The sequence below is a fragment of the Panthera pardus genome, unplaced genomic scaffold, assembly GCF_024362965.1.
Source record: "Panthera pardus isolate Hobbes unplaced genomic scaffold, ASM2436296v1 HiC_scaffold_2, whole genome shotgun sequence".
Taxonomy (NCBI): domain Eukaryota; kingdom Metazoa; phylum Chordata; class Mammalia; order Carnivora; family Felidae; genus Panthera; species Panthera pardus.
In genome coordinates, this window is record NW_026526765.1 from 82,627,404 (window position 1) to 82,644,027 (window position 16,624).

Consider the following 16,624-nt stretch of genomic DNA (forward strand, 5'->3'; position numbering starts at 1 on the left):
ACTAAAATTTCGTATGGAGATTGTAACTGTAACTGTCCCTTGGTCTGTGAGTGAGACAGTCATGTGCTGAGTTTGGTGTTGGTGGGGAGGTGATGGACAGTGCTAAAGCACTTCTTCAGCTTTCAAGGTGCAGTACTGAATTAAGTTTGTCCTTTGTATTTCAGAATCTACTTTTAACAAAATTAATCCCCACAAAACACACAAGTGGCTTTGACATATTCCTATAAATCAACAGATCTACTGCAGTTTAACACTAATATTGATGCAAGGAAGAGCAAACAATAACAAAGTGAAAAAGTTCACGTTTATTTCTGTTCCTAACATGCACTCTTACTCAGCCATATTATAAGGCAAAATGATGATGATCTGATAAGATTTGGTCAAAAGAGGATTTACAAAAGGAAATAAATAGGAAAACCTCTTGAAATATGACTTCCCATATATTATTGTTAAACAAGAATTCCTCTTAAGTAGGTATTATGCCTTGAGATACAAGCTAAAGATGGTTGGAAATCATCATGGCCAGCAAAATGTTTCAAAACTCAGCATCCAAAACATGAAGACAAACCTCTGTAATTGTTTTTCAAGAACGTTTTAAGTCAAATGATATTTAATTCAGTACTTTACAGAAGGTGTCTAAATAATGATAAATGTTTAGAGTCTTTTTTTTTTTTTTTGAGGACTCTAACTTATTAAAAGACAAATAGTTACTAGTGTAAGGGAATATTTGTCCTTCCTGAAACAGTGAAAATGACAGAACATAGAAAACACTGTAGTGACAAATTAAAATGCATTTCTTTATTTTTTTGTCAGCAAATACTGTTACATAGAAAATAGTGAAGATTTAAAGAAATAAACATTAAAATAAATTATACAATGTAGGAGATTTAAAGAGTTGAATCAAAGTTCAGATATTTCTGGTACAGCTCAGCTTAGGTATTTGTTATGTTTCAAAGTTCAAATACACAAAGAACTAGTTGTTTTGTTTCTTTGAAAACAAATAAATGAAAGATATACCAGAAAAATTTTCATAGCGGTAAATTACTTTTTATTTATTTTATTTTAATTTATATTTTTAAGATTTTATTCTTAAGTAATCTCTATACACAACAGGGGGCTCAAACTTACAATGTCAAGATTAAGAGTCACATTGAGCCAGCAAGGTGCCCCAGTAAGTTACTTTTTAAATAAAAAGAATGCTTTATGGGAAAACTGTTGGAGTAATTATTTTAACCGAATGGGTTCTGGAGAGGAAACAGAGGTAACATTGCAAGAAAAATGTATTCATGGCACCCTTCACATGCAGGTTGTGGAGAAAGAAACCAAACGCAGAAATACACAAAATCCTGTAAAGAAGTTCTTAAGATAGTTTATTTTATAAAATCCAGAAATATTCATTTTAGAAAAACCAGTATCACCAATAAAAATATCCTATCTACATACTTAAGAACTTAGAAATAATTTTTTTAATGTTTATTCTGAGAGAGAGAGTATGAGCAGGGGATGGTCAGAGAGAGAGGGAGAGGGAGGAGAGAGAGAAAAAGGAGAGAGGGAAGAGGAGAGAGAAAGAGAGAGATTGAGAGAGAGAATCACAACCAGGCTTTGCACTGCCAATGCAGAACCCAATGCCGGGCTCGAACTCATGAACTGTGAGATCATGACCGAAAATCAAGAGTTGGCTACTTAACTGACTGAGCCACCTAGGTGTCCCTTAGAAATAATATTTTCTAACATAATTTATAATATTCTAAATAAAGGTTTCAATGATTCCTGAATATTTTTCTTAAAAATACAAAATTTATTTTTCATTTTGTTTGCTAGAACAACTGAATGACATCATGGATAATGAATATTTACTAGACAAATTTCAACAACAGCCTTGGCCTATTTGATGCTTCAGATTGAACAACAAGTGCCATGATTTCATAAGCACAGTTATCGATATACTTGTTCCCATGTGGATCAATGTATGTTCATGTAGTAACTTTTTCACCTATGACAGCTATTAAAACCAAGTGCTGACACAAACTGAATGTAAAACCTGCCCTTTCAATCATTGTATTCAAGTGTTAAACCCAGATTTTAAAAATTACAAAGCATATTAAATCACATTATCCTCACTCAGTAAACTATTATTGACATTTTATACCATTAATAAGTAAAATTTTTTAAATAACTTTAAGATGTTATTTTGTCTTTACTTCATTCATTGTAAATTTCCTTTCAGCGTGTTTTATAATCCACATAATATGTTATTACAGCCACTAGTACCTGTCTAGGAAGAAAAAAATGATAAACATGTAAATATTCATATCACATTGCATTCATTCTAAGGCATACATTTTTTTTTCATTCCTTATCAGCTCTGAAATTGGGATGGCCCTTCCAAAATGTAATATATATATGGCTTAGATAGAAGTCAAAACATTTAAATAAGGACAGAAAAATGAGTGTTTGGCATTCTTAAAAGATCCCTCCCTGGTGTGTTGTTAATATCACCACAGACTCAGAGTTTCTGTGATTAGTAGAACGAATTGATTAATCTGACATCAACCTAAAGGTTCTGATTGGAATTAGCTGTAAGCTTTAATGAAGTAGTGAGAATCTGAGTACTTGGAGTCCTCAAAATCTCTAAAGTATCAGTAGAAGTGCAGGTGTGAAGAGAATTGATAATATTTACCTGATATCTACTTAGATTGTCAAATGTTTCCTTGGGATCAGCAGTTAAATCCTCTTTTGAATAAACAGAACATAAGATATAATCTTTTAAGTCAAATACCTCAGAGTAGAATAGGGAGTGCATGGTACAAACACATAACGAACAACAAAACATTTAAAATATTTTAAGAACACAGAGAAGAGTGGTCACAGACGAATTTCTTAATTTGCTTTACCTATATTTTAAGCTTCATCTAAGCATATTCATTTGATAAAAGGATAGCATTTTATCAAAGAACTATATTTTACAAGTACTAAACTAGGTGTTTTCACATTTAGTATTTTATTTAATACAATAGTCTTACGAGATCTTTCAAATATATGTTGGGCCCAATTTTACAAACTTACAAAGACTATTCCAGTCCATTTTTAACATGATTCTTAAGTTGTCCTGAGTTTCTGTGGAGTCACTAGACTAGACATATGTTTTCCAAAAGCTTCGTACTTTGTTAGAGCAGAATGACTTCTTTAAATGTCACAAGTATCTTGAAAATTATTTCACATTGTTTTATTATTTTTGTTTAGTAAAAACAGAAAGGATGTTTCATGGAAGAACGCAAAGCTACCTTCTTTTGACTTGTCACTTGGTTCCAATTATCAAATTCAGTCATGTATTTAGTGGATTAAAAGATTGTGTCTGGCTTTGTAGGATAGCCAAGGACCGATGAGGTTCTTTTATATGCTCTTGAGGAGATTTTTGTTTAGTTGTAAAGATAACTCATCAAGACAAAAAACATAAACAATAATAGATGATAATATAAAAAGATGACAGCATGGCACATTATGGACCTAATTACCGAAGTGGTTATATAGATGGTATGTTCAAATAAATTTATAGGAGGAGAGGACTTTGAACCAAGAGTTGAAGAAGATGGACGACTCATGGAGAGAAAGGGCAACCCATGTGAGAGTAATGAGATATTCAGAAGTTTAAAAGCAATGAGGATAAAATAAAGATAAGGTTTACAGAAACTGGCGGAGGCTGGACTGTGGAGTGTTTTGACAGCAACACTCTGAAGACTGATCAGTGGAAAACAGCTAAAACAATTGTGGCAGAGAAATTAGATAACAAATTTTACAGTGTGTGAATCTGGCTTCACAACACAGGAGAGAGGCTGGGGATAGTCTGGAACAGAGAGATGAGTTAGGAGAATAGTGCAGTAGTCCAACTACCATTTATAAGGAAGGGCTTTAATAGGTCGGTAGCCATGGTTACAGTGAGGTGACGCTGTATGTCAGATGAAGGGTAGGAGGATTTATCAACGTGGTTACTATTTAAAAGATTTTAAAAGACAAAAGAAAAGAAGGGACAGAGGGAGGTGGGGAGGGAGAGTCAGCAAGGCCAAGCTAGTTCAGGAGGAAAACAGGGAGCTGAAGTAGTAGGACTGCTACCCTGGAGAAAGACCAAGACTAAAGATTCTAGAATCATCCAGAAGAGTGGCTCTCAACAAGGAAAGGTTTTGCCCCCGTAGGGACATTTGGCAATGCTTGGAGACATTTTTAGTTCTCACAACTGAGGAGAATGTTACTTGGCATCTAGTGGACATAGGTCAGAGACGCTGCTATAATATCTTATAATTCATAGGACAGTCATCACAACAAAAAACTATACAGCCCAAAGTCATTAGTGCCAAAGTTGAGACACCCTGATCTAGAGAGGGAGGATCAGTACATCCTTCAGAGCAAAGAAGGGAGAGTGTGTAGACTCATCAGTCAATAGGCAAAGACTTCTTAGCAAACAACTACATTTAAAAGGTATTAGTATAAATTAGAACTAGAATGGGCCATGAAGAAACAAAGAAGAGTAATAAAGGTAACCATGAACCAGTTTGTTGACCCATTTATTCACCAAATATTTATTGAACAACTGATATATGAGGTACTAAGGGTTGAGGATACAGAAGTGCCTTCATGAAGCTTATATTCTAGTGGATAGTAACAGATAAAGAAGAATTAGGGAGATATTTATTAGACAATGGTTAAGTGCTATAATAAAGGCAACAAAATGGCGTCTAATGATACAGAGGAAGTGGGAGCTGGGATGGGAAGAGCATGAAGGGATGCCTTGGAGGGGGTGGTGAGTGAAGGCTCTCTGAGGAGGTGACATTTGTGCTAAGAAGTAGAAGAGGCGCACCTGGGTGCGGCTCAGTCAGTTAAGTGTCGAACTTCAGCTCAGGTCATGATCTCATGGTTTGTGGGTTTGAGCTGTGCATGGGACTCTGCACTGACAGTGCGGAGCCTGCTTCTCATCCTCTGTCTCTCTCTCTGCCCTTTGCCCTCTCGCTCTCTCTCTCAAAAATAAATAAGCAAACATTAAAAAAAATAAATAATAAAAAGAAGTGGAAGAAGAGGAGTCAGTCCTGACAAGACCTGGAATAATTCTGCTATGGATTTCAAGGGAAGAGGAGAATGGTTTAAGAAAGTATCAAAGGCCACAAAGAGGTCCACCAGGAGTGCTTTTGCATTTGTTAATTAAGAGGACATCGGAGCCCTTTACCCTGCAGTCTTAATAGACAAAAATATACCTAATAATTTAAAATTTTCGAATCTTCATTTGTGAGAGAGGAAAAAATGAGTTTGAGACTTGAGGAATGTTAGGCAGCACTGGAGGGGATCCCAGTAGAGTTCTGTCGGAATATGTCAAGCACTTGCTCTTCTCAACAATTTTCTCCACAAAAATTAGACATCCCTACGCAACACTGAAAACAACAGAGAGATGGAATGCAAATGCTAATATTAATCATACCTTTTCTTTCTTTTCTTCCCCAGGCTTCACGAGGCTTGCTGCTCAGGCAGTATCTATTGTAATCAGCGAGTTACCTACGGTGATTGCATGTTTGCCTCCCCCAATTAAATACTTCTTTTTTCTGTCTGAGAGAAAAATGTCAAAAAACTTTGTTGAATTGAAGAAAGCTAGCCTCCTTGTCTGGAACTTGATTGTAATTATATGTCAGATATTTGAGGATGGAAACACTGTGGAACTTTTAACAGGTGCCTCCCTTGACAGATGGAGTAAAGAGAAACTTGGTTTAATCTGCCTGTGTTTGGAAAGTATCATGGGAAAGCAGACAAGTGACCCTAATCAAATGACTCAAAAGGTCATACAGATCATTGAGCAGCAGAAACCCAACTGGATTGAGAGCCAGTTGGTGAAGGCAAGGAAACTGAGCACCAAATGGTAAAGCAATGTTTTTCTTTCACTGAATTTCATTAAGTATGTTCACTATAACAAAATTACCAATAAACAACAACAAAATACCATTAAGATAGGCAACAATGGTTATTCTATTAACTTAATGGGAACTTTGATGAATACAGAAAAAGGTAAATATTCCAACAAAAACTGCATTATTTAGATGTGCCTTGTTTTATGAAAATTTGAACCCCATTGATACCCTGGAACATTATACTTGTTTACTCACCATCTTAAGGTTTCTGATAAAAAGGGTGGGAGTTAAACCCAAGAGAATTTGGTTTCATTTCTTTTCAGTGCACAAACAGGTATCTAGTGGATAGCCTGGAGCGTTTTGTAAATGGATTGGGCATGGAGATTAAATTAAGAAGGAATTAATGGGTATAAAAGGCTTTTTATTGCTTTCTGTGTACCTGATTGTCAAAAAGGTACACATTTTTCATCTGGTAATGTAAGAATCCCAGAGGGCAGCTGGGGCATATCACACTCGAGCTATAAACACACCCAGCTGTTTCTGTATGAAAATGTCAGCCTTCTCATAGGTTTGTCACCAAGAGCTAAGTGATTTGTGGTATTGCTAAGATTTTTAAGGGTCCCTGATGAATTTAAATATGTACATAGAGTACTCCTGTCTTAAAATTCGTCTTCAGTATAGAACTGCATGATATTGATAAAGAAATTATGGTTCATATGGTCTACAGATCACTAAGCCAGCCCTTTTTTATACCACTCCACACACTGTCCCCCATTCTTTTAAAATATATTCATGATTCTAGCAGATACTATTTTGACTTTCTGCCTGAAACGACTAAAAGTTGTTACTTTCCTTACTACATAGTTCTTTGTAGTGTCAAAGAACTCAGGCTTTGGAATCAGACAGACAAATACAAATGCCTTGTAAGTGGGCCATCTTGGGCAAATTATGGAATCTCTCAAAGCCTCATTTTCAGTGGTGAGACCAAGCTGATGGCATGATTTGGAAAATTTAAATAACATTGATAAAGTTCTTCACATCAAGCTTAGAACTAGCAAGCATTTCTTATTTATAAACCCTATTAAAACACATTGCACTCACTGGTATTATGGTAACAAATATTCTTTACTGGTTTGTATTAGTCTGTAAAACTGTGTTAATCCAATTAATCTGTATTAATCCAAATGGAAAAATGTAGGTAATCGTGATTTTCCTGGTCTTGTCGTAGTGACTTCTAGAAATGTACTTCTGGCATGTCCTGTGGGTAGGAATAACAATCGCAGTCAGGCAAGTGCTTAGTATCTCTGAAAACAACTTTCTTAAAAAAATTTTTTTTAATGTTTATTTATTTTTGAGAGAGAACAGGAGACAGAGCGAGACACAGAGCGTGAGCTGGGGAGGGACAGAGAGAGGGAGACACAGAATCTGAAGCAGGCTCCAGGCTCTGAGCTGTCAACACACAGCCCAAAGCAGGGCTGGAACCCACAAACTCTGAGATCATGACCTGAGCCAATGTCGGACATTTAACCCACTGAGCCACCCAGGTGCTCCTGAAAGCAACTTTCTTAATCTTTACATTTGCATTCAGTCCCAATTTACAAGCTTTAATTCAATGACTAAAAGATTAAGGCCAGATGTCATTATCCATGGCAGTGGTTGTAAAGGAGAGAGAAAAAGAATAATAGTGGATCTGATTATAAAGTTAAATTTCTGATACTTTTGATTTAGGAGTCCCTTTGTCAATAAGGTCAGTTTAAAGTAATGTCTCAGTAATATACCTGAGGACGCATACAGGAATCCATAAATAATATTTTTTCATTAAAAGTTGGTTTAAAGTCTTTATAAACAGCACCACTGTATCTGATGCCTCCTACATAGGGAGTTGTCCAGCTAATATTTGGCTGATTAGCTCTCTGTTGGAACATGCATCTGAAATGAAGAATTGCTGATTTTTAAAAATGTTTTAAAAAGGTCCTGAATGTACATTATGGAAGCATGTAATAAGCACAATGCTACATCTTTCTCAATTTCTGAAATGCAAATATATAAGAATTCAGATTAAAAGTTAGTTCTTATATTTATTTGAAAAAGTTAAATTTGACCTACTAATTCACTTTAGGTCACCTCTACAAGATTCAGGCACTATAGGATGGTACTTCTTGACTTTGATTTCAGATTGATTGTCTATTATACAAGTAAACTTCCCCGTCTACATATCTCACAAATTGATGATTGATGATCATTTTGTTTATAGATCTCTACCATTAGGAAAATGTATTTTAAACCACGATGTCTGTATATAGATAGAGGGTTTCCTTGGCTTTATCATAACTGTTTTAAGTTTGAGAATGTAACCATTTAAACTTAAACAATTCTTCTGTTAAAATAAATGAAATGTTAATTCCCCATGAAGATCATCTTGGAACTACACAACGTCACTTAGCTAGATCTCTTTCACATGGATTCAGACTTAATTTTGATTTTATGGAAATTGTGAAAATATCTGCAGTGGAAAGGTGGCAGCTGGAAGCATTGCTTGTCTTGCACACTGCCCGAAAGCATTACTATTCATTAAAATAACCTTCACTTTGTAGTAACACTCAAGCTGTAAACAGTCAACTTAGATTCTGGAGAACACACAGCCCAAAAAGTAAAGAAATGTCTGTCTTTGCAAAGTAATTTGTCGAGTTGAAGATTATTGTTTTTCATCATGGTGACCCTGACTTGGCTGGCTGGGTGCATATACAGATTAAGATTAATGCAGTTATTCCTTGGCTAAGGTCTGCCTCTTTCAGGGCACATTCTCCCTAATGACATGATTGATAGGCAGTCCCAAATCCAGAGAGGAACTCATTAATCATAGCATTGACTGAATCCAATCATTTGCTTCACCTGCACAGTGATGGACAGGAAAGGATACAATTCAGGGGCTGACACTGAGACACTCCTTTGTCAGAGGGCCTCAACTTTTTCAATGTCAGCCTCAACAAAACCTGACATGAAATTTTGCTTGCAACCTGTGTGCAGCTTCAAAAAAGATATATACAAACTCCTTTTACTGAAACAAGGTCTTTTTGTCTGTTTATTAAAAATTTACTGCAGCTAATGAATATCTCTAAGAGTAGAATTTGCTTTACTTTTAGCAAGCCTTATACAATTGTAAAGTTCTTTTTTTTTTTTAAGAAAGAAGTTTGGAAGCTACATGTGGAAGCAATATAAAAGTTAATGTCCAGCAGCTGGGTATCATTTGGTTCAGTCTTCAGGTCAGCGGCACTGACTCTTAGCAGAACTAATTTTATAATCATGGCAAAATCTCAGTAATGAACTGCAGTATATAGTTGATTACACCACAGTAAATTTCATTTAGTCTGAGAAACAGTGGAAAACCATGCATTTTCTTAAGAATGCTTAGATTGCAACGCCTAACATGATCATACCTAATATCAAGTGTAATAAGAAAAGTAGTATGGAATATATATGATGCATGTTGTATAGAGTTCTTTTGCACTGGTATAGTTTGAGAATTTCTTTTTTACTTATGTCATTCATCATTACTATGTAAATAATGTTTAAAATCAATAACAAGAGTATGTGTTTTTAGAAATGTTTCACAAATAAAACTTGCATATTCCCGGCGTGGTGACACTAGACCCTTTTCCTGAAAGAATAATCAGGGCAGTGACTTTTGCTAGGTATCCTTACCAAGAAGAAACAGGAGAGGGGCCTTATATTTTTAAAAGGCAACAAGTGTCAAAAGGCTAATGTAAAATACCCAGTGGTAAGCACACTGCCAGGAAGCACCCAGCCTATATTTAGCATAATAGGCTCCCCTTTTGACACTTTAATTAGTCTTTAATGTGTTCTACGACAGGTGTAAAGAGGAATCTACAAAAGACAGAATACCAAAGCTATTTCTGGCATCAAAGATACTTTTTATCCTCAAAGAGAAAATACAAATTATTTCTTACATGTTCTTAAAAAGAAATGTTTTGTTTTCATCCCATGATTATAGCAATTTCAACAATTGCAGTAATGGGAAAATGTTTTATAGATAGGAGTATAAATGCAATAAAGAAGTGTTTTAAAAGAAACCATTCAATTTTTAAAAATGCTTTCAGGTGCTCAGTCCTGAGGCACTATTTCTATGAGCAGGGGCGGTTTGGGAAGGCTTACCTATTTGAGCAGTCTTTATGGTGCTTTGAATATGAGATTTACATCGACTCTCCACACTCAATCTCTTTGATTATTTTCCATCTTTACAATTCTTCACCACTGATACTTATATGCTTTCTTTGTGTTTAGTGCATTTATGACGATGGAGAAAAGCACAGCCTTAGAAGAAGAAGATAGTGCTCTTGAACTGACTGAGCAGAAAATAAACATGATGGTCCTGGATATCTGCCACAAACCAGGTGGCAGCGAGTACCTGCGGCAAATTTATCACATCATGCGGCTCAATGAGGTAGGGAAACGGCCTTTTTACCGAGCAATTAGGTGTGTACTGGCCTGAGGCAGCGTCTGCTGGCAGCTAAGGGTTAGTCAAGGAGGTGATAATACTTCTTAAAGTCAATACCAAACTCAATATTGCATTATTAATAGAATCTATTCAGCCCCGGCTGTTCTGCATTTGTACAGCAGAAGCTTCACCGAAACAATGTAGGTTTTATTTATATGGTTTAAACAATAACACGGCTCATAAACTCAGTGCAGTTCTGAATTGTATAGACTAGACGTGTAGTTTGGGAATTGTGTGTTTGTGACTGTTAAACTGATGTTAAAATCTGCTGTTGGCGAATGATGAATTTTCCTCAGAGAGATGTACTTCTTCTCCTATAGACGTCATACTTGGTGAAGTTGGAGATTTCTCACATAATGAGAAAATTTCGGAAGAATATTGAGCCATACTCGGGAGCAACTAGATTAACCCAAGAAAATGCATTAACGTATGGACACTGGTTAGAGCCAATGTCATGCTTGTCTATGTCTCTGCTGGATTAAGCCTCTGACCTTGCATGTTTGTGGCTGTTTGAACAAAAATGTAAAGAGGAGGTATCTCAGTTATTGCCTTGAAACAATACAAGTTTGCTAACTTGATCAGGTTTTTAATCTGAGCATTTGTATGTGAATTAGAATGTGACATCTAATGTGCATTAGAATTATGTTTATATTTGCAAACGCATGCATGTATTTTTGGAAATACTAAAAATTCTATAATATGAATAATGTGAAGCTATAGTGTTTTATCTCAATGAGGTAGGCCTTCAAAACCATAAATTTCCAAGGAGTGAATTAAATTCTACCACAGCATTTTACAACCCAGTTATATAAATGTTCTTCCTGCTACCATCTATCTGAAAGTTACTTCAAGTAAATTTTGTTTCCTGGCTTTCCTAGAGCTAATCAACCAGTCAACCTATAAACAGGTGATATAATAGTGCATTCAATGATCGCCTGAGAAGGAGGGGAAGGATTTGTTGCTATGAGGAATGGTCCAGTCCCTGAGGCACCTAAGCTCAGTATATAATTGTTAGCTACCTACTACCTATTCACATTTGCTAATGATCCCTCGTAATTTGTTAAGGGTTTCTATGTGGGGAACTCAGGTGCTCCTGGACTTGGCTAATGGAAAGACCACCACTGCGAAGTCATGGTCTTCACTGGCATGTCCACGTGGCCACCCAGATTGGCTTAAGTAACCATGGTGACTACTGAGCAACAGCTGTTGAAGTAGGATTACCATGGGATTTTTAGGAAAGTGGCGTTGCAAGAGTTCTGAGAACAGTCGTGGCTGGTATAGATTGCCAAACTGATAGACGAGTCCACTTTTTAAAAGCGTTTGGCATGAAAAAGATCAGTAATCACCAATAAGAGAAATTAAGTTGGATATTTACTGGCTGTTAGCCACCTGTCATATTCAGGAAATCAATCAAAAGGCTGTTTTTCCCTCCTAGAGCTTGTGGACGTTTGAGGCAGGGGCTCTGACCAGGTCTATTGTGAGACCTGTTGTATATAAGGCTCTTCACTGGGGCACTGCCTCATTTTGATCAATTAAGTTCAGAGTTAGGATTTTTCTTTCATTACAACTGAAGAAACTTACTGTTAGGGCAGTGTTTATCACATGGGATGTCAAGCCACGTACTTGTTGATTTACTGTTCCCGAATGAGAAACATCGCGGCAAGGTAAGAGGCCTGCTGTGAGGTGAGGCTAGAGCCAGAAAAAGTAGTGAGCCCTTTGTCTTATGACTACTAAAACAAAACAGGCAGAAAATTCAATAACAACATAAGGCTGACTAGGCACCTAGTGTTACTACTTCGAACTGCTTTTATACTGAGGCATTGCTATGCTGTAGGTAAAATTTGCACTGTGAAACGTGTTCATTTGCTGAGCGTTATGAGTCTTTAGCATTTTCAGGTGTACTGTTTAATATGCTTCCAAATGGCAGCACAAATACAGATGCATTGACAAGTATAGGCATGGGTAAGGGGAAGAATGAGTGTGCCATCGAGTAACAACAAAGTTATCAGACGAAATGAGTTTAAGAATGTTTGTCTTTGAGACAAAGGTCAGATGTCTTAGTTAAAAGTTCAGTGGGTAGTTGAAGAACCTGGCCATGAGCAAAGATGAGGAAGGCCATGACTATAGTTTTTGGTGGCCTCAGTGAGTTTGGTAGTTGAGGTCCTGGGACTGGTGGAGCTCTTCCAGTGGAGAAAAATGCAGAAACGGTGGGTAGAGAAATAAGCTTTAATGTAACTGCACCGGTAGAGTGTTCAAAAGGATGTTAAAAGAAGAATATATTTTTTTTCCAAAGAAGTACATCAGATTTAGCAGTGAATCCGGTTAAAGCGACGACACCGCAGAAAATCAGTTTTTTTTAGAAGGGGTAGCAACCATGGTCAAGATAGCAGAGAGGCCAGAGAAATTAACAAGGGAAAAAACACCATTGTGTTGACAACTTGCAACACAGCACTTTATCTTTTTTGAATTGTGGAACAAAAAAAGCCGAAATGCAGCAATGTAAGGGGAAATCAGTTGAAACAGATTGCCATTAGCCAAAACAAAGCAGTTGTTCTCGTTAGAATCTTTTATTCCTTTTTAAAATTTTACATTCCGAAATCATAATGCAGAGAAATTTTATTTCTGTGTAAAAATCTAAATCTAGGCATAAAATTCTTTTTTGGTGGCTTTATTATTATCTAATGATACTTAGTAGGAGTCTGTGTGTGTGTGTGTGTGTGTGTGTGTGTGTGTGTTATGGAATTAATCTAAGGAGATGTGGTCCACAATGAGCAAGTTTAAGAAATGATTATCATTGTTAAGTGGTGATTTTTATGGTTTCAGGAACTCAAATTTACCTTCCAGGATGAGTGCAGTGGGCATTCTCTATTCCCGAAGTTACAGAGCCACAGGAAAAAGCACAGTGAACTGAAACCAAATATGGGGATTCTCACTCACACTCTACCACTCACCCCTGTGTAACCTCAGGCTCAGCCCATGACCTTTCAGAATCAACCACTGAATGTGGGGTGGGCTAGAGTTATTTAAACTTTCATATGCCTACCAATCTCCTGGGAAACCCTGTTAGTGATCAGATTTTATTTGGTGTGGGGTCTGAGATTCGGGTTTTCTAAGTTCCCAAGAAAGGCTGACTTGAATGGTCTAGGCCCTAGACTGTGGGTACCAAGGGTTTTCCAGATGACCTCTGACATCCTTTTCAGCTCTAATGCTGTGAACCTAGCCCTACTCTTGAAGAAAAACTGAAAATCAGAAAAATGTTTATATTCCTTATGTATTAAATGACTTATTAACATTAAGTCATTACTATTTGATAGCTTATAGGAAACTGTAAGTCATTTTAATTGTTGTCTTCTAGAAGAAGTCTAATAAAATAGATTAGGATCATTCACCTTATTTATTTATGGATGGAGAATGAAATATAATGCAGTAGATTGACTTTTTTGCCCAGGCTGCCACTGGCAGTTGGGGTGTTAGAATTACGTATGTTGAGCTTCTTTTGAACCTTGATATTTTCCAGTCAAGAGCATGGAAATAGAATTTAAGAGTTTGAATTATAATTAATTCTACATAGAGTAAGATTGCTTGCAGTGAAATATCAGAGTACTTAGCACTCTGCTGAGCATGAAGTAGATAACAACTTCACTTAATGAATGAATGAGCAATCTTGTCCTGTGAGTAATCATGCATCTGAGTTAAGTTTTGGTAACCAGACATGTTAACACATGAACCAATGACAAGACAATGCCTATTAAAAACATCCTGATATATCAAGCATACATTCATTATGTGAGAATTGGTAAAATGGTTTTCTAATCTATCCTATATATTAGGTGAACCTGTTTTTGATGGGTTTATTGCAACGCTGATTGGTATTCTGCTATGTTTCTTCCGAAAATGTATTCTGTCCTGAGGCAAGTAATACACTGTAATCTAGCAAATGTGCTGAAAGGGTAGATTTGGATATTGATCAGTGTATTTTTAAAGAGAATATATGCTTCCCACCATCACGACTTGTAATTTTTTTTCCCCCCTTGAAGGAATATTTAAAAGAACAGCTGTTTTCTATGAATGGTTCAGAGGAAAAGCCATTACCCATCAGACCTTTAAAGACGACCTTGAGGAGTGTGGAAGATCAGCCTTCTGCCTTTAACCCTTTCCATGTGTACAAGGCATTTAGTGAAAACATGCTAGATCAGGTATGTGGAAAATAGTAAGTTTACCTTAAACGTGTATTTTGTTTTTTGTTTTTTGTTTTTTTTTTTTTACATAAATAAAAAAGGTGCTTTGTGTCTGAATACTTACTCATAAGCTTTTTTCTTTTTTTTGGCTAGGAAGCAAAAGGCCTTGTTCTTACCTATGTGGTCTACATGAATTGACTTTGAAATAGTTATTTTACCTTCTTTCTATTTGTCAAACTGATTCATATGTTTGGTCTGTATAATTTAACTTTTGACCAGGTCAGCTCGCCATGGGCAGTGGGAACATCTGTTAGGCTGTGTCTACAGAAGGCCTGAAAAACCAGGCATTTTGTAACAGTCTTCTCCCTCTCTTGTGCCCACCCCCATCCCTGATCCACACACTCAAAGAACACTTAGCAATTATTATGAATTTATCTAATTTATCAGGAAAATAATAACAGTTTATAATTAATTATAAATAAAGCCTTGAGCTCCTGTTTTAAGTGGAATGAGATACGTTTCCCTTCTTATAACCCTAAACATATTCCTGATCTTTAAGTCAGGATACTTGGAATAAAGTCAATGTGATAAATACCACATGTTTTTAACATCAGATTATGCCACTGTTGAAGCTACCTGCTTCAGTCATTACGTGAAATAGATCAAATTTATGCCAAAGTATTTGAAGTCTAAAGTTGCTTTTGCTTTGTTTGTTCTTTTGCTGAATAAAAAGGAAAAAGCTTTTTGACAGACTATTTGAACTAACAGGGCAGAAGAGAAGGATTGCTTGACCTAGAGCTCTGATGAAAATAAGAATTAAAACAATGGCCTAATTCGGGATGCAGATAATATTTTTGCCATGCCTGTTACGACCCTAGTCTACATTCATCAATACTGTAGTAGAATAAGACCTTCAAATGCTGACAACCCGGGGCAGAATTCTCCTGCTCTATGACAGGATTGTGGTGCTCCATTAATCAGCAAGTGACAGGGCATAGTTCTTGTAGGATTTTAAACATCGGCCTGGACTCTTATTAGCACAACTATTCCATTTTAAGGAATGCAAGCATCTGTAATACTTGAAAACAAATATATTGTATAAGTTTGAGTTTATTGGCTGCTTCTCTATGTTGTACATTAGACGGCTCCAAACCATAAATAATCATTGTAGCTGTTGAATTATCCTCACTTCATTTAAATAAATGGCATGTTTTATTCTGCTCTGAATTATGAGATTATCTTTCACAGTAATTTTTCTCTTTACTTTGTTGTGAAATTACCTATTAAATGAGAAAAAAGAATGCTTTTTACATTCACAGCTCATTCTCATTTCCACTTTAAAGCATTTTCTTAACCAAAATAACGTTGATACCATACTCTAATGAAGTGTCTTGTAATTTGAGTCCTAGCACTTCTAAGTTTGTTTTTTACATCAGAGCTCTGGATGCTAAAGAAATAAAAACCATGAATGGATATATGAAAAAGTTGCCAATTATTTCACTTTTCAAAGAGTCACCCTCTCAGAGAAACTTGTTGGGCAAATGCCATTAGCACTTGGAAGAATAACGACTCAAGAAATTGATTTATATTTTTATAAATAATGACTACATCCCCAAATGGATTTATAAATTAATTGCTGTCTTATTGGAATAAAAACCTTCTTCTGTGGACATGATTGATGCTATCTGTCTAAGTCCTTGTTCTGGACCCCCCTCCTTCTTAGTTAGTCTATCACAGCTGGAGCTTTAATTTACTGATCATATTAACTCTGATTAATAACTAACAATAGCGTCTTCCCATTTATCAACAGTCAGCCATCACAAAATGGAGCTGGAATTGGTCAAACTTGCTGCCAAATTATCTGGGACTGGATAAGATGACCTTCAGTGTACTGCTCAAAAACAGGTAATGAGATTTGTGATTTGGGGGATCTGGTTGGGGGATATATATACATATATCCTTTATATATTATATGCATATATATATGTGTGTGTGTGTGTGTGTGTGTGTATAGAGAGAGAGAGAGAGAGAGAGTGAGAGATGGA

The 16,624-nt window shown here is 36.2% G+C and overlaps 1 protein-coding gene across 1 annotated transcript in view; it reads left to right on the forward strand.

Moving 5' to 3' along the window:
- KIAA0825 (KIAA0825 ortholog) overlaps positions 1-16,624 on the forward strand; it is a 385,059-nt gene that overhangs the window by 173,292 nt on the left and 195,143 nt on the right. Inside the window, exons 17-20 of the mRNA XM_019428780.2 lie at positions 5,488-5,896; positions 10,188-10,347; positions 14,439-14,597; positions 16,390-16,484. Of these exons, the coding sequence (XP_019284325.2) occupies positions 5,488-5,896; positions 10,188-10,347; positions 14,439-14,597; positions 16,390-16,484 (823 nt within the window). The remainder of the gene's footprint in view (positions 1-5,487; positions 5,897-10,187; positions 10,348-14,438; positions 14,598-16,389; positions 16,485-16,624) is intronic.